Below are 22,953 nucleotides of genomic sequence, written 5' to 3'. Positions count from 1 at the left end.
AATCAGCAATGACCATTGCACCGTTCTAACCAATAACGTTTGAGCAGGGGTGGTACCAGCTGCAATGTCAGCCAATCAGGAGCGCTCTGGCGTTGATCACGCTTTAAAACCGTAGAGGAGCATCCCAGTGCTATAACGGCTGCTGAAAGACAAGGATTGTTTAGGTTTTAGCGAGTTTGACATAGACGTATTAAAAACAATTGTGATAAATTAAAATGTTCCAGTTTAGGGGCTTTCACGCGTTAAGGGAGGCGTACCGAGGCGGTTTAAGACGTGTTATATGTGAGAGCACCGTTGCGGAAGAGCGGCGGCCCTCAGCGGCTGGATGCCGGCCTCTGAGGGTCTGTGGTCGTGCTTTCTGCTCCAAAACAGACGCTGGAGCAGCTCACAGCGCGAAAGACACGGATAAGTGAGTACATTCGCTATTTAAATGTTTAACTTTAATGTTATTAAAGGTAAGCACATTTGAGAGAGCCCGCCCTTCTTTCATTGGCTGGACACAGGCTCAGGTCACATTCATTCACTCATTTCTTCGTTTATGTATTATTATAGGCCTGTCCTGGGAGTGATCGATACAGAGTGACGTCACGTCAAATCGTAAAAGGCACCTCGATAAGATATATTAGGATTTCAAAGTGTATACATACATTTACTTTAAAACTGTCCTGTCCTAACACATATGCTATATGACTATGACAATTTAGGTTATAAAGCTTATATGAAACCATGTGGCACAGCTATATCATTTTTATGATTACATTTTAAAATTATATTTTAATTTGTATGTACATTGTTGATCAAATACATCACAGTATGATACAATATGTCATTGTTTTGGTATGAACATGTAATTACTAAATAATACCTACTTAACTACTTAATAACAGCTAGTAAACACAGCAGATATTAGCTAAGTGGAAATATAATCTTTTTAAAATAATTTTGAATATTATATAATGTTATAATGAGATGACAGGAGCGTGTTGGTGTGAGGCTTTAACATCCACCCCCCCCCCTCCTTTCTCAATGACTGGTGAAGGTCAGGTTTATCTGTATAATATTGCAGTATTAGTATGTCCTCCTGTTTATCTTGCTTTAATGGAAATTATGATATTCAGTAGCAGTTAGATAATTGGAGAAAGCACTCTGTTGATGCTGTATGGTATATTTAGTCACGGTCCAGATGTAGTACATTTCCTTAAGTGTTTGATGAATTTTGATGAATTACAAATACAAAAGAAATTTGTTGTAAACATTATGACTCATTTTGCCTAATGCAGGTTTTGATTTCTTTTATTTTCTTACAGTAAGAAACAGTTGAGGGCCACACTCGTTAATTAACATGAATTATTTCCCCCTGTATGTCAGTTCTGAGTTGTTGTTTTTTATTTGTTTGTGTCAAGTATTTCCAAGTGTTTTGAAATATTTTGTATTAAACCAGTTTGCTCCCAAATGTGATCATCCACTCAACACATAGCGCTCCACCCCAACTTTTCAAACTGTGACACATTGTCTCTGGAGCTCAAAAAAAGGAGAACACTAACGGCTCATTCTCTTAGATCAACTAGCAGATGCTTGTGCAATGTGTTGACTGATGGGTGGGAATGAGAGAGAGAGAGAGTAAGAGAGAGAGAGAGAAAGAAATTTTCTTCCACTTGTGTTTACAGCTCAACACACTTGGAAAATAACAATGAAAAATAAGTCTTTTTTGTGAGCTAACAGATATCCTCTTTGGTAACAATTACTGATATAATACTGATAAATACTGATAAAAGTAATAACCCTAATACTTTATATCAATAAAATTTCACACACAACTCTCTCTCTTTTCTCACAAGCGCACACACAGACCGTCTAAGCCAAGGAATATTCACATCAGTCACAAATGGCTCTCGAGGCGTCGAGTGATAAACACAATTGGGACATTTAGTGATACACTCTACCTCATTGTTGAGCCTGGGGAATGTGTGTAATTGAATAAAATGGTGTTGACTGCATAATAAAACATATACGTCGCTCATAATTTTCACTGGACCATGAAATTACAACCATAAAATGTAACGTTCGTATTACTCTAGTCGTTATAATCACAGCAACTGACAGAAAAGCATTTATCATAAGAATTGATGTCCAGTGCTAAAACGTGCACTAATTCGTGTAAAGTTAGCGGGTGCCACCACTGACCCTCATTCATCAGTAACTCTCAAAAACCTAATTCTAACACTTTGTCGTCAACAAAATGTGGGATTCACTGATGCAAAGTGTAACTGGCCATTGTAAACACACAGCAACCAGAAAAAAGAACTTACTACCAGAATCAATGGCTACCGTTAAAAAGTAAGCTCAAACGGCTAGCAGGTGCAAATTCTCTTTCTCTCTCTCTCTCTCTCTCTCTCTCTCTCTCTCTCTCTCTCTCTCTCTCACTGTCTCTCATGCTCACTTGTTCTCTTTATTCTCTTACTAATGTCTTTTGTTCTCTTCCTCCTTTCCCTCCTTTTTTCTCTTTTTGCCCTCCCTTCATCATCATTAGTATGGTTTGTAAATTGCTCTATGTTTTTGGGCTGGAGGTGAGAACAGCTGGTCTGATTTAAAACACAAAAGCACACATACACACACACAAACACACACAACCATGTATTTCAAAAAGTAGTGGACCTTTAAATGTTTTGTGGTACATGTGGCACTGCATTGCCGCCAGTACGGAAAGGTCACCAAAAAGCCTTCAGGACAGAAGAGCATCAGTCTGGCTGTCAATGAGCGAGATGTGTGTTTGTGTCGTTCTCATTGTTTGATGGTGAAATGAGGCCGTGGCACCAGTGGAAATTCACAGCTCACAGTGAGGACAGTCCACTCCAGGGCCAGTGAAAAAACACATCACAATCTGGAGCTCAGATTGCATCGGATATGGCAGCACCAGCTGACCAGCTGACTGCCAGAGGTGTATGTGTGCCTGTGTGTAATATATGTGTTTGTGTGTGTGTGAGAGTGTGAGAGTGTGAGTGCACATGTTCACACTGTTTCTTCATGATCCATGACTCTGGTTCTAATCATATGATGATGATTGTGGTAATGATAATGCCACCATGAAAGACTAATTTATGTGATTTATTTTTTCAATGTGTAAAGGTATTTCTGCTCTTACATATGTTGTTTTATGTGTATTAATGGAGTAGCTCAGGAAAAATTTAAAACATAACTCCACATTTGCTTCTTTAGTTAGAGCAAGGGCTAGGAGGCTGATGTCACTAAGCAGCAATGGGGTAACATTAATTCATTGTAACTACTTATCCAGTTCAGGGTCGAGGTGGGTCCGGACCCTACTCTGAATCACTGGAACACCTGGAGACAATGAGACAGAGGCGGGGACTAGGGCGGAGTCAAGAACAACAACAAACAGTCTTTTATTAGTATTAGCTTAGCCTCATAGCTCTAGCTCTATAATAAAGTAGCAAAATTTGGACCCTAAACAGTGCTTTGCCAGTTGGTTGCATTTGCAAAATTATTTTTAGCTGCATCATTTTATTTACTCTCAAAATTAATCACACCAACTATGATGTAAGTCACATGCTAATGATATTGATTGTTAATTTAACATGTAAGGCTTCCAGTGCAGCTCCCGAAGTTGAACATGTCTGTGTATTAAGATCATCAGATATTTATATGAAAAATACTGGATATCAGAATATGTTTGTGATTTCCAAATCAGGCCTTCCATTTGGTTAAGGACGATGAACTTTTCCAATTTAATTTGCTATAGCGATTGCTTATATTGTATGATATAGTCCAGCTCTGTACATGTAAATATGATTTATAAATGTGGATATGTCTGATACCCAACAAATCATGTTTCATTTTTATGAGCACATCTGGATAATCTCTCCCCTGGCAGGAACGAGAGGATAAAACATGAAGCCTGACCAGCCAAAGACCCAGGGCCCAGGGCTTTCCGTCACTACTTATTGTCATCCAGTTACCATTCACTTATCTTCCAGTTCTGATCTGTGTATGTAACACCATGCTGACCACTGGCATAGTTCCGCTACAGCAGGGGATCAGTGGCTGTCAATTTAGGGAAGTTGAGGCTTAGCAGAATGCTAGCATGCCCTGCTTTATAGTTTGCCAAAAGCAAATGTGTGACAACGACCTTTGCTGGTTACTAATACACACTTTACACCGGACTAATCTCTTCTAGATTGCTGATGAGCTTGTGGCCATATTTCATTCTATCTACTTCTCTCTACATCTAATCCTGGATGTAGAGCTTTAAAAAAGAGCCCAGCTCCAGGATTTCAGGGTACTGGGTTCATTCCCTGCCTCGGGTCATTGTCTGTAAGGGGTTTGCTGTGTTCTCTCCATCTCTGTGTGAGTTTCCTCTGCATGCTCCTGTCCAAAAAAATCACACATCAGTTGATTGTGTGTAATTGCCCATGGTATGAGTGCATGGGTGAGTGTGTGATAGATGGGCGCCCAGGATGAAGCACAGGATGCCCACAGGACGAAGCAGTTAAAGAAGATGAATGAATTACATCTAAACATTAATCATTTATTTATTATATACCATCAACATAGGATTGCCTCTTTTGCTAGCCACTATAAATAAGATTTTTTTATGAGTATCATTTTCATTAAATTAAAATGCTGTAGTACCAAACTTGGTCAGTGTTATGCTGAACCACTACAGCTGCACCACTTCAAGTTGGAAGAATGACATTCTTAACTGCTGTAACATCTTCCTGCTGATGTTTATATGTTGGCATTACACTAGTTCGATCTGTAGAGGGTTTTGTACACTCCTGCTGTGTGGATTAACTCAGCAGGAAGGAGTAAGAAGAAGTGAGTAATAGGTGAAGGGTTGGTGACAGAGCACATTGGCCTCAGTCACAATGGTAGAGTGGGCTCAAAGAGGAGGAAAGAGAAAAGCTTAACTGTACGACACCTAAGGGGATCTAGATTTATTCATAGTTTCTCTGTCACCCTGTGTGCTATATCAGTGGTTCTAAATCCTGGCCCTGAAGTACCACTGACCGGAATGATTTATTGTTCTCCTTGCTCTAAAACTCACAGTTCAACTCATTAAGGGGTTGGCAATTAGTTCATGAGTCGCCTTAGCTGTGTTTGAAGCAAGGGATTCTTTAAAATATGTAGGTCAGTGGTATACCAGGACCAGGATTGAGAACCACTGTGGTAGGTCATTGCTTTGAATTTTGGTCCTGGGGATCCAATCATTTCTCAGCACTTTTTAAGTGTCCATGAAGAGACTCTTAAAATGAATGTGTTAAAGCTTGTATTATATTAAGATTTAAAAATAGAAAACACTTTACCTTGCCCTGGGAAGGACTGGCGCCCCCTCCAGGGTGTTCCTGCCTTGCGCCCAGAGATTCCTGGTAGGCTCCGGACCCACCATGGCCCTGAACTGAATAAGCGGTTACAGATAATGAATGAATGAATGAAAAACTTTCACTGCATCATTTAAAAGCACTTATAGCTGCATTTTAAGCTTGAATACGGGTAATAAAATTAACATTTATACATTTAAAAAGTCTCACACTAAGGATCAACTTACAAGCCTCCAAAAAAATATATATTCTGGCAAAAAAAAATTAAAAATAAATAATAAGTTTTTAAAATTGAAATAATGGGCAGAAAAAAACACAATCAAATATTATTTTCCAAATCATTCAGCCCTACTGTTCATTGTCTCTAGGTGAAATCCTTACTGCATTATTTTAAGATCATGTAACCCATAGGCCTGACAGTCATATGATAGAATGAATGAATTTCTTTTTTTTTGAAAACATCTCCATAATGTGACTCTTCACCACAGTGTTTTTCACTAATCAGGGAATCGTTTAGGTTTTGTAGTTTTACCCTTCTGTTTTGTTGGATACTTCAATTCAGGAAATACTCAGTATTACGTACTTTACATTATTGTTTTGTTTTCTTTCTTTTCAGGGTTTTTTTTAACAACTTTTAACTTGTTTTCTGAGACTGGTTATTAATCATCATAATGAGAGCTATGACCATGATGAATGAGGTGGTATGTTGTCCTGATTTATGAGTGATTCTCTCATTCATTCTGTGTATTTTCTCTCCCTTTGATTGATCTGCTTGCTTTTGAATTTGTTGTGTAAGTATTAAATGTCGTTTTGTCTGTTTTCCTTTTAGTCACAGTAGTGTCTTGCAGCTTCTTTCCTCCAAAATCCCCTTTAACCAGCATTGGAACATTTTACACTCTAGAACCCTTCTCAATCTAGAATATTTATAACACCACTCTGACATTCCACATTTCAGAACTGTTCTCGTTCTTCACTGCTTTTGACATTTCTACCACTAGAACTCGTCAACACTGACATACATTTCTTGGACAAGAAGCTATCATTTCTGATATCTCAATCCATTTGTCCACACTCTAGAACTTTTGGCACCTGCTTCCACCCAGCCTATTGGCATGTCAGAAACTGCGCCCTATTCACTATATAGTGCAATTGATTTTGTGTTCCACCATTTTGTAAACCTAGTGCAGGATTTTCAGAGGACTCAAAAAATTCCACAATGCATCAAAAAAGTTAGTGTACCACCCATGTTCACTTGCTGACACTAGTGGAGAGTAGATACCCATAATGCACTGCGTTGTTTGGTAAAAACATGCATGAGTTAGTGTCCAAAACCGTTTACTATCCTCCTGAATTCAGTTCCATATAATAGTGCGCTGTATAATGAGTAATATGGAGAATAGTGAATAGGGAGCCATTTCAGACACATACTTGGCTCGAGAACCTCATTCATATTCAACATACAAAACTTCTAATACTTATATGCACCACTCTAGAACTATACTGACCCAGGTTTAAACATTCTGGAACAATTTTCACATGCTCCTGAGTCTTTCAGACATTCCAGAACTTCTTTCTTCTCCATTGTGATCTTCCACTTTAGAACTGTCTAACATCCAGTCCTCTGTTCCATTTCCTAGAGCCCCTCTGACTCCCACTTCAACACTAAAGATTCTAGAACTTTCTGATGTTCTGTGATGCTCTCAGCCATCCAGAGACCATGCTTAGAACTTAGTGACTCTAGCAGTTAGTTAGTCAAAAATACTGGCTACAGTTTTCTTTTGTTATAAGATCCTGAAGGATATTTCATTGTTATCTAGAAACCTTGGCTTAAACTGCAGACTTTTAACATTTAAAGCCTATAAGGCATTCTAATAGTTAACAGTGTTTAAATAAATGTTAAAATGTATATAATTGTGTCTCAAAATTTCAAATAATTTTAAATTGTGTTAACATATAAACTCTGACAAAAATAAATAAATAAAATAAAGTAGTTGTCCTCTGAGACTAATCTCTGGATGGTTAGACCCAGTCTTAGAAGCTGTACTGTGTTATGTTTTGCTCAGAAATCCCTCTCCAACATGGAGAAAGCTCCTCAGTTGTGAAGCCAAAGCTATCCCACAATCATCCTTCAGAACCTGATTTTGAATTTCTTGTAATGTTTGAATATATTTAAACACTATTTTTATTATACACCGTGTATATACACTGGGTTTGTGTGTATTGTGTGATCTTGGGCTTCTCTTACAACCTATAACACACTAACTCCTCTTTCTTTCCACATGAGAAAAGATTTCAACTCCATCACAATGTCAGTGAAATCTCATATGAAATAAAATTTGTAAACTATATTTGACCTGCACTATATTTCTAAAAATATCCAGTCACCTTAGTGAATCCACCAGTTTTAAGGTGCATTTATCTCCAAAGGATTGATTAAAAGAATGGCTTTGGAGCAGCTGCACATGAGCCTTTGTCACTATGCCCAAAGCCAAGAGTCTGTCCAGCAGTGGATCTGTGTTCTCTAGAGTTATGGAGCTTTTAACTGCGAATAGCTGTGATCCACAACTAATCATGTAACATCAGTACAATATATACAAAATGCTTGTGTTTGCTCTTCAGGTCCTCTCAAATTATTCCCAAAGACAGTTACCGTAGCAAGGAGCAAACCTCTAATTAATACACTTAATTTCAGACAAAACATTAACTTACAGGTGTCTACATGTTTTTGGTAACTAGCTAATAGCTGGAAATTCTTAGTTACAAGATTTATTCATATGCAGCCCTTCAGTTATTTTGTTATCTGATATTCAAGTATATAAAAAAATCTTTCTTGGCTGACATTTTGGTATTAAAGTTGAAATAAATCTCAGTTCTGTGCCAGTATTCTATGAAGTAATTGCTTCTTGTTGTTTTCAGTGCAGAGTGTCTTGTTTATAGTTACGTACATCCAGTCTAGAGCATGTGACCACTCTCTCACAGTGTGTATGTGTGTTACAGGAGAAGGAAGGCAGGGATTTTGCCCAGTCTAGAAGACTTGCTTTTCTACACAATTGCAGAAGGTCAAGAAAAAATCCCAGCACACAAATTCACCACGGTAAACACACCCACATATACTGTTTTTAATCATGTTGCATGTATTTCTGCAAATGGTAGGGCGCAAGCCATTAATTTCTCAGCAAAAACACTAATATTAAACACATAAATACACAGAAGTGTATAAATATAATGAGAACCATTTCTGTATTTATTATGCCCACACTTTATTACAGCTTTTGATCTTTCAGCAATATGTGCTTTAAGTTTCAGAGAAATCTTCAGCCAGACCTTCAGAGTTCATTCTTAGAAACGGGTTAAATATTCTCGTCCTATTCTCGTCTCGTGTATTCTCCTCAGGTAATTAACATGTTTTGGGTATGTGTGTGTGTGTGTGTGTGTGTGTGTAGGCACTGAAAGCAACTGGTCTCCGTACAGGTGATCCTCGTCTGAAGGAGTGTATGGAAATGCTGAAGGTTACTCTGAAGACCACATCAGACGGAGCCCTGGACAGACACCTATTTAAAAAGTAAGTGTGTGTGTGTTTGTGTTGTTGTTATTTGTTATTTATTTATTTAAAGAACAGGGACAATACGCATTATTCAACATCATCAATTCATAATGTAAATGTGCCAGATTTAGCCAAATGGCTAATTTTCATCTGCAGTCCCTGGGCAGGTTGATGTTATAAAAGAACAATCTCACAAAACATTAATAAACAAACATAAGTTATATATAATACAGCGCAAATTAAAGATCATGCTGACTTCATGTGTGTGTGAAGGTGTTTTATTTATTTATTTATTTATATTTGTCTGGAGTGGTCATGGATCATTAAAATACTCTGACGTTCCCCTTGAGCTTAAGATGTTACTTTGATGTTCTTTATTTCTGCACAACGTAAACAATTAAAGAGCTGATTCCAATGTTCTGATCTTTGATTGGTCACACAAAGCTGCTTATAAAAGATTAACAGCAGTTCTAGAATGTTCTCACTAATTCACAAAATTCTAAAATTTTCTGCCCTATTGAAACAATTTTAGGTTCACTATGTCATGGTTATGTAATTATATATAAACTGTATAGGAAATCATAAATGTATTTTGTTCATTTCTTACTTTTAAATAAATGTATCTTATGTTATTCTGATATTAGTGTTTATTTGATTTATTTTTAATTCATTTATTTATGCATTTTCCTTTTGCTTTCTAGTGTATTAAGATTGCAGTATCATTGTCAATATTCTGGGAACATGCAATACTTCAGAAATTCCTAAAAATACATTTAGCAAAACAATTAGTATATGAAAACACTGGCGGCATCTCCAGTTTTTACAAGTAGAATTACTCCTTGTTAAATATTTGGTGTAATAATGTACATCTGTTTCTAATTAAAATGTGTATATTTTGCATTTTACTCACATGCACATTTTTGCTTCTTTTAATATGTCACGCACAGTGTGTAGGAGGGATTTAAGTGTGTGTGTGTGTGTGTGTGTGTGTGTGTGTGTGTGTGTGTGTGTGTGTGTGTGTGTGTGTGCGCTAATACCAAATGGATATTTCCAGATGGAATTATTTCAATCTCAGGAAGACAGCAATAACAAGAGGGCTGAAATGAGATTGAGAGAAAGTGTGTTCCGTTATACTGAGAATGGAACATATTGAAATGTATTTATGTATAAATGTGTATCTGCTTTTCTTCAATAAATGTGTTAATATTCACTCTCTCACGTTTTATTTCTCTCTCAGGTGTGTTCAGAGTAATATTGTGCTGTTGACTCAGGCGTTCCGGAGGAAATTTGTTATTCCTGATTTCCAGTCATTTACATCACACATTGACGAGCTGTATGAGAATGCCAAGAAACTCTCTGGAGGACAGGTGCCTGAAGATTCCTGTTCTTTTTTTTTTTTCTTTTTTTTTTTGAGGAAATGCTGTTATTTTAAAAGCCAGAACAAACAGACACCTGCACACACCAGAAAACATCTAAACACAACCTGATACAAAACAACCACAGAACACATCAAAAATCTACAACAGACATCAGAGAGACACAGACATGAAAAAGACACTGCAAGATCTCTACAGATGTCAGTAGACACAACAGACACCAGCAAACACCAGTTAACTCAAAGACTGATAGACACCATCGAATGGAGAAATTCGAGTTTTACACAACATACTCGAGTATGTTTCACTTGAGTTTTACAAAACATACTTTAAAATGTATACACTTTTGTATATTTTATATTTTCTTTGCAAAATAAGCTGTTTGCATGGCATAAATATCATTTTACCAGCTAATATATATCAGAAGTCTTGCTAACTATAAAACAAAATCACACTTGTATACTTTTTTTCATTACAACCTGTGGGCATATTAAGCTGTGATTAATGCTGATATTAATTTGTGTAGGTAGCAGACTATATTCCTCAGCTGGCAAAGTTCAGTCCTGACCTATGGGCCGTTTCTCTGTGTACTGTGGATGGACAGAGGTACCAGCATTAGATTGGAGTGTGTTTTTATAAATAAATAGGATTCTATTACACTGTGAATCTTGTACATTTTATACTTATTCATTCTCATCTTTGCTCTTGCTCTCTCTCTCTCTCACTATCTATCTATCTATCTATCTATCTATCTATCTATCTATCTATCTTTTTACAGACACACAGTGGGGGATACTAAAGTGCCATTTTGTTTACAGTCATGTGTGAAACCTCTGAAATATGCTGTAGCTGTTCATGACCATGGCACAGAATATGTCCACCGCTTCATTGGGAAAGAGCCCAGTGGCCTGCGTTTCAACAAACTTTTCCTTGACGAAGACGGTGAGACACACACACACACACACACACACTCGTTTTGTAACATTCACTTCTCACTTTAATATTCATGTTCATGTTGGCTTCCTTCTCACTTTAATATTCATGTAAACCACTACAAAGCTTTAGGACTCAGGAAAGCATCATATACTTGTATTTGGACATAGAAAACATTCCATTTACACCAGCAATGGATGCATTTTTTGATCACAATGAATTTACATTTTTCACTTAATGTGATTAAGTAAAAATCTGAACATGATTCAATCACCAAACACACAATTAAATGCAAGTGTTAAATGTCTGTGTGTAAATGTTTTTACCCAATTTTCTATTTTTAGATAAGCCACACAATCCCATGGTAAACGCAGGAGCAATAGTATGTACATCACTTATCAAGGTAAATCTGTTTACAACTGCTTATAACAGTCTGTGGTTGAAATAAAACAAAACAAAACAAAACAAAAAAACATCTCTATGCCCATGTGGGATGTCCAACAGATATCTGATGGGTGATGGCAAAAACTTGCAGAGTGGGTGGTGGCGCCTTATTTTGTTCTCATAAAAATGATTAAGATTATGAATAATGATTCTGAGAGAGATTTTTTAGACATGGGTGAGTGGGGGGTGGAGAGAGAGACAGAGAGAGAATACATATAACAGGTGATGAAGAGCGAGCTGTGAATAGCACGTGCCATGGGTTCATTTCACAGTAATCTTCCATGGCATTTCTGCAGTTTTGTTACACACGCACATACTAGCTCTGGTTTCAATTTTAGACTCAAACATCTGCCTATATTTTTTTGTTTGGACTCAGACTCCTTTTGCCACAAAAAATATAATATAAATAGGATTCTTAGATTATGAAATCATATCTTATATTTACAGTCCACTCCATAATTATTGGCACCCTGGTAATGATGAGGGTTATAAAAATTCACATATTTGTGCATTTTATGAATTTCATGTCATTTTAATTTAATATATTTGGAGACATAAATGAAGATTGCATAATTATTTTTAGCAAAACCATGTGCTACACTTATTAGCAACCCTGCATTTGCATGTATCACTCTTGGGCAGTAAAACAGCAGTTAGGCTTTTCGTAATTTATAAAGTTTGGTTAATTTGAGGCAGGTCATTTGAGACCATTCCTCTTTACAGAATCTCTACAGATTATCCAGGCTCCTAGGTCTTCTCTTATGTACTCTCCTCTTAAGCTCACACCCCAAGTTTTCTATGGGATTTAGTTCAGAGGACTGTGATGGCTAAAGCAGAAGCTTGAATTTGTGTAACATTTTTTCTTCATCTGCACGTATTTTATTGTATCATTGTCCTGCTGGAACGTTCAGTGATTACCCAAATTTAATTTTATGTCAGAGAGGCACAGATTTTGATTTAAATTTCTAGGTATTTCATGAAATTCATGATAGAATATACCCTAAGGGTGCCCATACTTCAGCCTCAGGTTCTTCAGCCTCAGTTTTTTTTTTGTTTTGTTTTTTTCCAAGAAGGTTTTTTGTTTCATCTGACCATAGAACCTGATTCAGTGAAAGTTCCAGTAGTGTTTAGCAAACTCCAGGCAATTACTTTTTGGTTAGATGACAGGACCTCAGTAACTCTCCAAAGGTGATCCTTGTCTGAGGGGAGCAATCTTGCACAACCAAGCAGGTTTTCACAGTTCCAGTTGTGTGGAGTTTTGTGGAGTTTTAGCTGTTGTCTGACAAATGAAATAAACACACTTTTCCCTTATTTGAATTATGGATTCATTAGTCTTTCGCATACTGAAGATTGACTAAGTGAGTTTGATTTTTTCAGAAAAAATTAACTCCAATTAACAGTTAGATTTTTCTATTGTCTTTCAATACGAGATGAAAATAAAACACCAAGGGTTATTAACTCATCTTTACCAGGAGTACCAGCAATAGTGCAGGAGATAGGTCATGTGGAAATATAGTAGTCCAAAAAAAGACAAGGACAAGGAACAGACAAGTAACACCTGGGAAGGATAATGAGAGGGCAGGGCAACAAAGGAGACTGATTATAAGGTGTGGCTAGGGCGGAGCTAAGGGGAAGACCAGGACAAACAAAAGCAGAGCCATGTGCTCCTAGCACATGGCAAACAAGGGAGATACACAGCAGGAAAACACAAGACAGGGCCAGAGCATGACACAAAGTTCTCAAACAGTATTGCAAGGGAAATTGGTGTGCTACTGTGCTTGCTGTTGCAACATGGGCTTAAGTGTACTTTAGAAAAAACATTGTCAAATCTTTTGCTGTGTCATGAAATGCAATCTGAAACTATTACACAAGGAGAATGCCATAGATCAACTTTATGCAGAAGTACTCAGTAAGTACTCTGGGCCCAAGCTCATCTCAGGATCACAGACTACAACAATTAATATCCTCTATTCCCAAATGATTTAAAAGTCTAATTTAAAGGAATGGGCATTTAACACTGTGTTGAACATGCTGCTTTCCCAACCTATTTTTGGATGTACAGCAGGTATCAAAGTCAAAATGTATTTACAAAATACAATTTATTTTGTCAGTTAAAACACAGAAATCCTTTTTATTTTTGATTTTTTCAGCTAAATAAAAGTTCAAATCAGAGTTTCTTGTTTTTATTGTATTGCATATTTATAAACTGAATTAAATAATACTGAGTAATAACACTTAATCTATTATTAAGGTTATCTATTGATAAATGTAATTTGCCTACTCATATTAAGGTTGTGGCTGTTCTTAAAATATTGGCCACTGCTGTAGGCTCACATTAAAATTTTCCAGAAAAAATTGCATGTTCATCCAGGCTGGGATGGAAATGTGTAGTGTGTCTTTCAAGCATTTTTTGTGTTTTTTTCTATTGTTGTCTCATATTTTTCAGCATTATGAACTGTGGGAAATTATGACCACTCCAACAGGTCAATGGCGTCGGTAATTTTTCTTTCAGTATTTTTTCCTCATTGAACAAATTTCACAAATATTATTTATAAATCTGATGAACACCAACCTAAGCCACCTACATTGCAGTTAATATATATCCATTGATTATTATTTATTACCATTATTGATTATTAGCAATTATCAATGGTTATTATTATTCATGACTATTAATAATTATTAGTATTGATATTAATATTAATAGTTAATATTAATATCATATTCAACTTGGTATTAAAGCTGATTTTATTTCATAAAACAGGACACTTTTTATGTTTGATCATACTATTTCAATACGCTTATATCATCAGTGATTACACAACACATTTCTTCAATGTGGAAAAAATGTGCATAATTTTAAACTTTTTTGTTAGGTTTATTTTCCTTACACCCACAAGCCTAATGCAGTTCAACTCACCACATTGTTAAAATGCTCTACATACAAACATGTTTTTTCATGTAGTGTGGATTAAATCAATATTGTTGCCAAATACATATTAGGTACTTTCATTTAATAATCAGTAGGGGTGGGAAACAAAATTATACAAAAACGTAATAATTTGGATTTAGAAATAGTATAGATACAGGCCCAATGATAAAAAAAACAGAACCTATTATCAATGCTTTGCTATTAATATTTTTAACAAGTATTACACAGTTTATTTTGAAGAATTGGTCAGTAAAGTGGATAACATGCTCAATTCCAGTCTATCCATACAGACAGAAATGCCCACTTTAAATCACTAATAAATATCACTGAACAGGGTTAATAACATAGCATTACACTTGCCACTGTACATTTCTCTGAATAAAAGCAATTGTTAAAGGCACTGCTTATGATTCTGGAGGGCTAATGTTGATATTTACATTCAGCAAAATAAGCACACCCCTCCATTCAGTGCTGCTCAATTTCACACTCAAATTCATACACCCACATTGCCAAGGTAATGCCACTTGGGCTTGCAGGTACAGTCTCTGCATCTCCTATTCCCCTGTGCTGTGCACGCCCCCTGTTACTGATTGACTGGAATAGTGCTGTGTTTCTCCATCCAAGCTTTTTCTTTTAGTTTCCCATTTACTGGCCCAGGGCTGACTATCAAGACATGAATATTTTCCCTAGCACAAACAGCTGACTTTTACAGAAAATGTATCGGATTGAAATAATATATAGCACCTTTAAACATATTTGGATTAGAATTATGTGTAGGATGCAATTTCATTTAAATGTTCAGTGGTAGATGATGTCAGAAATGTGGCTGCTGGTAGGAAGACAGTGGGCTGGGCCCTATGTAAATTTCTAAAGGATTGGCATACAATAATTTTACATTTTATCCTGTGTATAATTAAAATGAGGATAAAACATGTTTTTCATTATTATTGCTTTTTGTTTGTTTGTTTTTTTGTTTAAATAACAAATAAAAAATTGTATTAGGAAAATATTAAATAGGATTATGTCACAATATGTCATACCACAACACTCATCACATCTCAAATCTTTAAATAGAGAAAACTTGCACATTTCCCACCCACACTGTTCAGAGCTCCAGATATTCACTTCATAACACAAACACACTTTAATTTAACCCATCTTTTCTGTAGAATAATATACTTATTAGGGTTTACCTACTACATTTGTCAATGTACAGTACTCAAATGTAGCTGTAATATGTAGCCTCTTGTTGGTTTTCTTTTTTTCTTGCTGTTTATAACCAACTACTCAACTTAAATGTCTTTATTCTGATTATAGTAATTTCCTAATATAAACATGTTTGACCTTCTACTACTTAGTGTATTAATCAGTTTGTAGTATTTTTATTTATTTTTGATGTATATTAATAGTTTGAATCTTTTTCCATTGTGTTGTTGCTCTTAAGTTGAATTTACATTAATGTTTTTACCAAGCTAATATTTAAAATCATCTATATGTGTTTTAGCAAGGAGCAAGTAATGCAGAAAAATTTGACTACGTAAGTAATGTTTTCATTTCTTTTTTATATATAAAGGGTTCTCAACTGAAAATTGATTTATTCAGTGACTGCAAAGTTTGATTGTTTGATTGATCCCATAGAAGTTGAACTTCACAGAAATATTGTAAAAATAAAACAATTGCCTTCATTAAAAATGTCTTTGTTTTGGTGATTAATGTCTTATTACTCTTTTAAAGTAGTCAGGGATATGACTACATTTGTTTTCTTTTTTAACTGGTAGGTGATGAACTTTATGAAGAAGCTGGCAGGGAATGAGTATGTGGGCTTTAGCAATGCTACGTGAGTCACCTTTAAATTCATAGCTTAAAGAAAGCTGTTTATGCTTCTAATTTATAAACTGGACAATCAGCAGCTCTTTTTTATTAGTTGCACATTTTTGTTGTTTATTTTATGTTTTTGCTTTGTCTGTTTCAGGTTTCAGTCTGAGAGGTTGTCTGGAGACAGAAACTTTGCCATTGGTTACTATCTGAAAGAGAAGAAGGTGAATAATATTTCAATATTTTATGTGTTCAAAATATCAAGACATTTTGAATGGTATTATATAACTAAATTCGAAATGATAAATGTATTGATACATAGGTATACTTTCATAGGTTTGTAGGTTTGTTTTATATATATATATATACCTCTGCTTTCTCATTTGTCTATAGTGTTTCCCAGAGGGTACTGACATGACTTCTATCTTGGACTTCTACTTTCAGGTTAGAAATCTTAAAAAATATGCATTCTCTGTTTAAGAAAGAAAAGAACTTGGGGATTTCCTAATCAGCATTACATAATATTATTATAAGTGTCAGAGAAGCTGGAGAATACTCTTTATATATAGAATAAGGCCCAAAAACTTATATTAACAGGACTTGAATATTAGACCATCAGGTGACACTGCATTCAAAACAGACACGATTCTGTAGTGGTAGTGGAAATTACCGCATGGCCTCAGAAACACAAAAAAACACTGTCTGTGAATACAGTTCGTTGCTGCATCCACAAATGTGAGTTAAAACATGCAAAGAAGAAACCACATATATACAAGATCCAGAATGCCACTGCCTTCTCTGGGCCCAAGCTCATTTAAGATGAACCTAGGTGAAGAAGAAAAGGTCATTTTAACTCATTTTGGGATTTATGGATGCTCTGTCTAGCTCTGGGCTAGAGAGGAAAGGAATCGTAAGCCCACAGTTCAAAAGTGGAACAATATATACAGGTTTTGGAGAAACATGCTGCCATCCAGACCTTGTCTTTTCAGGGAAGTCCTTGCTTATTTTAGCAAGACAGTGCCAATCCACATTCTGCATTACAGTATTACAACAGCATTGTCCCATAGTAAAACAGAGGTGCTGAAAACAGTTGGTACATTATGAAATGAAAAATAACATAATGAAGACCTGAACTGTTGAGTAGCTGAAATCCTCCAGCTAGAATGTAAAACGCCACTTTCAGAACCACAGTAATGGCTCTTCTCAGTGCCCAGATGTATACAGTGTGTTGTCAGAAGAAGAAGTGATGCAACACAGTAGTAAACATGCCCCTGCAACTTATCTTGAGATGTGTTGCTAGCATCCAATTTAAAATGGGCAAGTATTGTTTTCAAAACAATTACTCAGTTTCAGCTGTAGATATGTTGTCTTTGTTCTATATTCATGTAAGTATATGATTTAAATGATTAACACATTAGTGCATTCTGTTTTATTTACATTTTTCCAAAACCCCTAATTCTGGAAATGGGTTTGTGCACTGACCTTTTAATAAGTTCAGATCTAAATAGTTTTCATATTTCTTATATGAAAAGCGCTATATAAAATTGATGTATTATTATTATAGTCACCAATAATTTTATACGTTTGAGGTGATCAAAATACAGATCACAATATAGACTTGTCTCTTTAAATGATGTAGTATTTAAAACAATATAATTTCATTTGGACTTATGAAACTGATATAAAATTAGAATATTTGTGTGTTTAACTGTGTTTTTGTGTGTTTGTTTGCTTGTTCATTTGTTTAGCTGTGCTCTATTGAGGTGACGTGTGAGAGTGCTAGCGTGATGGCTGCTACACTAGCCAACGGCGGCTTCTGTCCAATTACAGGCGAGAGAGTGCTCAACCCAGAGGCTGTGAGGAACACACTCAGCCTCATGCACTCCTGTGGCATGTACGACTTCTCCGGACAATTTGCCTTCCATGTAAGTGTACAGGCACGCTATGCACACACATTACAATTATGACATTGGTTAAACCTTCTTATCCAGGGCAATTTATAGTTTAATCATGTTACAGAAGAGCTCTGGTTCTTAAATTGGGTCCATTCCTGATTCTTGGAACCTTGGTGTCCTTCAGTGGACTGGCACACATTTCCACCAGTGTAGATGGGAACCAAAAATATGACATCAGCGGGGGAGAGCTGCAAGTTCGCTCAGTTCTAGCGTCACCTTTTCTGAATACAGCACCATAAACAGAGATAAACAGAGTTATGACAGGGTCATTGTTTATTCTTTGTTTACAGCGAGGTCAGACCAGGGATGATACATGTGTAAATGTAAACGCTTGACATGCCCACAGACAACATAATGAATTTTCATGAATTTTTAAGATCTTTGGTTCCAGCTGGAAACTAACTTTTCTGGTTCTAATTTATTTTAGTGGAAACACACCTAACACTCCAGATTGGGTTCGGGTTCCTCATTGGTGGAAAAGCACTATGAAAGAAAATATAACATAAACATGGCAACGCAAAATTATGTTTCAGTCTATGTTAGTGCATGTGATATTGATTGACATGCGATTTTCACAGAGATTTGGTGTCCTGGAGTATGTGTTAAATTGTATTGAGATGGTTGTTGAAACTGATAATGTGGTGCAGACAACCTCACCTAGAATATTTTTTATCAGTAACCACTGGTTTACATTTACAACATTTACAGCTGCTTTTATCAAGAGCAACTTTAAAACGGGCTTTTAAAATCAGAGAATCCTAGGGAGTATAAATAGCTTTGAGTCAAAATACCCCTGAATCATGATCACACTAAATACAGGATTCATTGCTAATACCTAGAAGGCACAAATACAAAATGAAAAGATCTTAAATACCATACCAAATTAATACTAATGCTAATACTTAAAAAAGAGAGACTACAGTACATTTTAAAAATGAGTAATGGATTAAATGCTGATCATAGATTTGGGTCTACAGGTGAATTTGAAGGCTGTCAGAGACATTTTTGTGAGTGTTTGCGTGTCTGTGTGTGTAGGTGGGTTTACCTGCTAAATCAGGTGTAGCTGGTGGGATTTTGCTGGTGGTTCCTAATGTGATGGGAATAATGTGTTGGTCTCCACCTCTGGATAAACTGGGCAACAGTGTCCGTGGCATCAAGTTCTGCACGGTACAGACTTTCTCTTTCTCACTTTTTCTCACTATGTGTATACATAGAACAAAAGGACAGGCAAAGAGGTATAGCTGTGTATAGCTCTAGTATAGCTCTGCTCATTTACTTTATAAAGACTTTAATAATTTTAAGTGGTTAACGTCTGGTCTGCTATTTGATTGAACCAATTGAGCATCCTGTGTAATCCTAGAGTTTGGAAAATGGATATGTAAAAAACATATTATGATTGACCCAGGTTTACACTGGGACAGAGCCCTTTATGCTATCACTATTAGACTTGTTATGCAGTTTCTGACCCTGGACGACAAATATATAAGCTTGTATTTTTATTTATATGTCTGTATACATCTATTTCTCTTTCTGTAGGATCTGGTGCAATTGTTCAACTTCCACAACTACGATAACTTGCGTCATTTTGCTAAGAAGCTGGATCCTCGCAGAGAGGGAGGTGACGAAAGGGTGAGGCATTATTCCTCCTTCTTCTTCCCAGTGACTTGCATCCCTTTAAACACAAGTGCTTCTATGTGCCCAGAAAATATGTTTCTAGTTATAGTTAACTCATTCACTGAAGGTAAAATCAGCTCTACTGAATTTGCTGTTTACGCAGTGTCACAAAACACATATACATATGTTTGCTTTTTCGGCCTATAGCAGTATAGCCTCACCCATTTGTGCTGAAAAACTAAGAAGTGTTTCAACCCAGAGTGCTTTCTTTTTTAATGGAGCTATAAATACAATGCAGGTCAGCCAATCAGAACAGAGCCCCTTTATATGTAAATCAGTCCTAAAGGCACAGCCCATTTAATTCTAAGGGATACAAAGAAGTCGGAAATGATATATGGTTTTGGTATATAAACCAACATAAAAAGTAGAATATGAATTCAGGAAAATTCAAGAAACATGGGCTCTTTAAAGTGGAAAATTTTATTGCACATTGAGAAGAACTGAACCAAGATTTGTTTGATTCTCAGGTGAAGTCAGTTATAAATCTGCTGTTTGCTGCTTACACTGGAGATGTGTCTGCTCTGAGGAGGTATGCACACAAGCACAACATACACAGTATACATATAAGCACACACAACTGCATCAGCCTTATGTCCTGGGGTTGTGGGTTCAGTCCCCACCTCGGGTCACTGCCTGTGAGGAGTTTAGTGTGTTCTCTTTGTGTCTGCACGGGTTCCCTCCTGGTGCACTTGTTTCCTCCTACAGACCAAAAACACATGCTGGTAGGTGGATTGACCATGTGAAATTGTTTGCAGGTGTGAGTGTGTTGAGTGACTGGCTGAGTGTGTGTTGCCCTGTGATGGATCATTGCTCTGTCCATGGTCATGCCTAGGACCCACTGCGACCTTGATCAGGATTAAGAGATTATAAGCAATGACTGACTAACAACTGTAACACTGTTCATTTTTCTACCTGCAGTCTTTGGTCTAATGAACTTTGCTGCACTGTATGTGTGTGTGTCTAGGTTTGCTTTGTCTTCTATGGATATGGAACAAAGAGATTATGACTCAAGAACAGCTCTTCATGTGGCTGCGGCAGAAGGTACCAAGAGCTCTATTTCCAGCAACAGAAAATAAATATGATTTACAAAAAAGAAAAGCATATATCTGAACAAAACTTCATTTGTATTTTTAGGTCATGCTGAAGTGGTTTGTTTCCTCTTGGAAGCATGTAAAGTGAACCCAGTACCCAGAGACAGGTATAATCCTCCCAATATATGAAAGGTTTATGCTCCACAGCACATAGTGTGGCATCCAAAAAAACAGTTATGCACAGTGTTATTTCATTTAAATTTTCAAAATGGTTTTGTGGTTCCCAGTGTTTTCTTTACTGTGTGAAATGGGTCCAAATGGCTCTTTGAGTGGTAAAGGTTGCCGACCCCTGCTCTAAACCATTTATTACAGCAGATTGTAGATATGCTTGAGGTGATGTTTGTGTTTTATTTCTATGATAATATTAAGGTGGGGTAACACTCCAATGGACGAAGCCGTGCATTTCGGACATCATGATGTAGTGACCATCCTTCAGGATTATCACAACAAATACAGCCCTCAGGAGACCACCGCCGCTGGGGAGAAGGAAACAGCAGAAAAGAACCTGGACGGTATGCTGTAACTCAGCTCTGTCTTCATCAGGTCTTTACACACCAAACTTTATTTACTATTAATTCAGTGAGAGGGTAAATTTTTTATACTCCACAGAGGCCATGTTTAAAATGTGTTTGAACAGCATCTCTGATACATACAGGCTACTACATGTCAGTAAAACAACTGAAGAAGAATCATTTGAGAAGTTATTTATTTCATTTTCTCACGCTCGGTGTGTACCGGCTTCTTGTTGAAGGAGATTCTCTTGTTTGAAATTTTTTCTGTGTGTGTGTGTTTGTCTCTATTATGGAAAATGTAGATTAGCGACGTAATTTTGCAGCTGTATGTGTTTATAGGTTTCAGTTCTGAGCACTTCTGATCCAGTTCCCGCTGTGCTGGGTGCGTGAATGTTTGTGTTTGCAGGCTCATATTATCCTGGTCCGCAGTGATGTGTATGTAGCCTTCCCCTTTTACTGTGTGTGTTTTCACACATACACACACTGTAAATGTATTTTAAATAATTTACAATGTACATTTATGTATTGTTTTAATATGGAATATTTTTCGACTTTAATGATGTCGTTTATATCAATATAAAGATTGAGGGCTTCATAAAAAGAGCCTGAGGTGGAGAAAACTGCTGTTACTCAGTGGGATGTATCATTCTAAAAAAGATTATTTAATTTAATTTAATTTATTCACATATATATTCAGTGCTGCTCTGAAGTTTGGTAACAATGATTTTCCACACTATAAAACCAGGTTAGGTATGAACAAATTTATAAAATGCTTCCAGTAGAACTGTAAAACTAAGAATTGTCAGGAAACTGTAAGAAACTATGAAAGACAGAAAATCTTGATGAATGAAATCTAAAAAAGTGTCACAATATGTATACCCAGAAAGATGAAGGTACAGAATAAAATTATTATAAAATACACAAATAAATCATTCCAAAGGTGATGATCAAATCTTCAAATCTTGGATGGCTACATGGAAAAAGCAAAATAACTCATGGCTGTTTCTAAAATACTTCTACAATGGAAATAAATTTAATATGTGATATATTTCTGTGAAAAAAAAAATCTAAGATATGCCTATAATCCAAACTTCTGAATGGTAGGGAAAATATTTAAGTGGCATCTGCTTATTATTGCAGTGTGGGTGAGGGTTTTTTTTTTTTTTTGCCTTTTGAATAGTTTGTGATTTGTGATCTAATCCAAAAGAGAAATATTTTTGATTGTATGGAACCATTTGCACTAGTTTTGTGTGTATTTGTGGATATTTCAGAACAAAAAAGATGTTTTTAGGGACCAGCCATTTCTGCAGAACATTCCCAAAACTGATTTTTGTTGTTTCT

At 36.2% G+C, this 22,953-nt stretch overlaps 1 protein-coding gene across 2 annotated transcripts; it reads left to right on the top strand.

Moving 5' to 3' along the window:
* Nucleotides 1–158: 158 nt before the first annotated feature.
* LOC136678072 (glutaminase kidney isoform, mitochondrial-like) lies at nucleotides 159–22,919 on the top strand. Of its 2 annotated transcripts, none has more exons than XM_066655894.1 (18): nucleotides 159–409; nucleotides 8,340–8,430; nucleotides 8,780–8,898; nucleotides 10,118–10,247; nucleotides 10,783–10,862; nucleotides 11,035–11,198; nucleotides 11,534–11,592; nucleotides 16,070–16,102; nucleotides 16,344–16,402; nucleotides 16,538–16,604; nucleotides 16,774–16,824; nucleotides 18,129–18,305; nucleotides 19,371–19,502; nucleotides 19,872–19,964; nucleotides 20,477–20,538; nucleotides 20,974–21,050; nucleotides 21,144–21,207; nucleotides 21,470–22,919. In XM_066655894.1, the coding sequence occupies exons 1-18, from the start codon at nucleotides 216–218 to the stop codon at nucleotides 21,621–21,623; spliced, it is 1,806 nt and encodes a 601-aa protein (XP_066511991.1). In that variant the 5' UTR covers nucleotides 159–215; the 3' UTR covers nucleotides 21,624–22,919. The 2 variants fall into 2 exon arrangements, with proteins under 2 accessions (XP_066511991.1, XP_066511990.1); XM_066655893.1 differs by having other exon boundaries at nucleotides 8,334–8,430.
* Nucleotides 22,920–22,953: the final 34 nt, after the last annotated feature.

The sequence above is a fragment of the Hoplias malabaricus genome, chromosome Y (assembly GCF_029633855.1).
Source record: "Hoplias malabaricus isolate fHopMal1 chromosome Y, fHopMal1.hap1, whole genome shotgun sequence".
Taxonomy (NCBI): Eukaryota; Metazoa; Chordata; class Actinopteri; order Characiformes; family Erythrinidae; genus Hoplias; species Hoplias malabaricus.
This window is presented reverse-complemented; position numbering and strand designations above follow the sequence as displayed.

What these genes read in the sequence shown, in the direction of transcription:
- LOC136678072 (XM_066655893.1), top strand. Translation starts at nt 216, where the DNA reads ATGTTCCAGTTTAGGGGCTTTCACGCGTTAAGGGAGGCGTACCGAGGC. An exon ending in TCTTGGACTTCTACTTTCAG is followed by an intron (nt 16,825 to 18,128) that starts GTTAGAAATCTT and finishes TCATTTGTTTAG; the next exon opens with CTGTGCTCTATTGAGGTGAC. An exon ending in GTGGCATCAAGTTCTGCACG is followed by an intron (nt 19,503 to 19,871) that starts GTACAGACTTTC and finishes CTCTTTCTGTAG; the next exon opens with GATCTGGTGCAATTGTTCAA.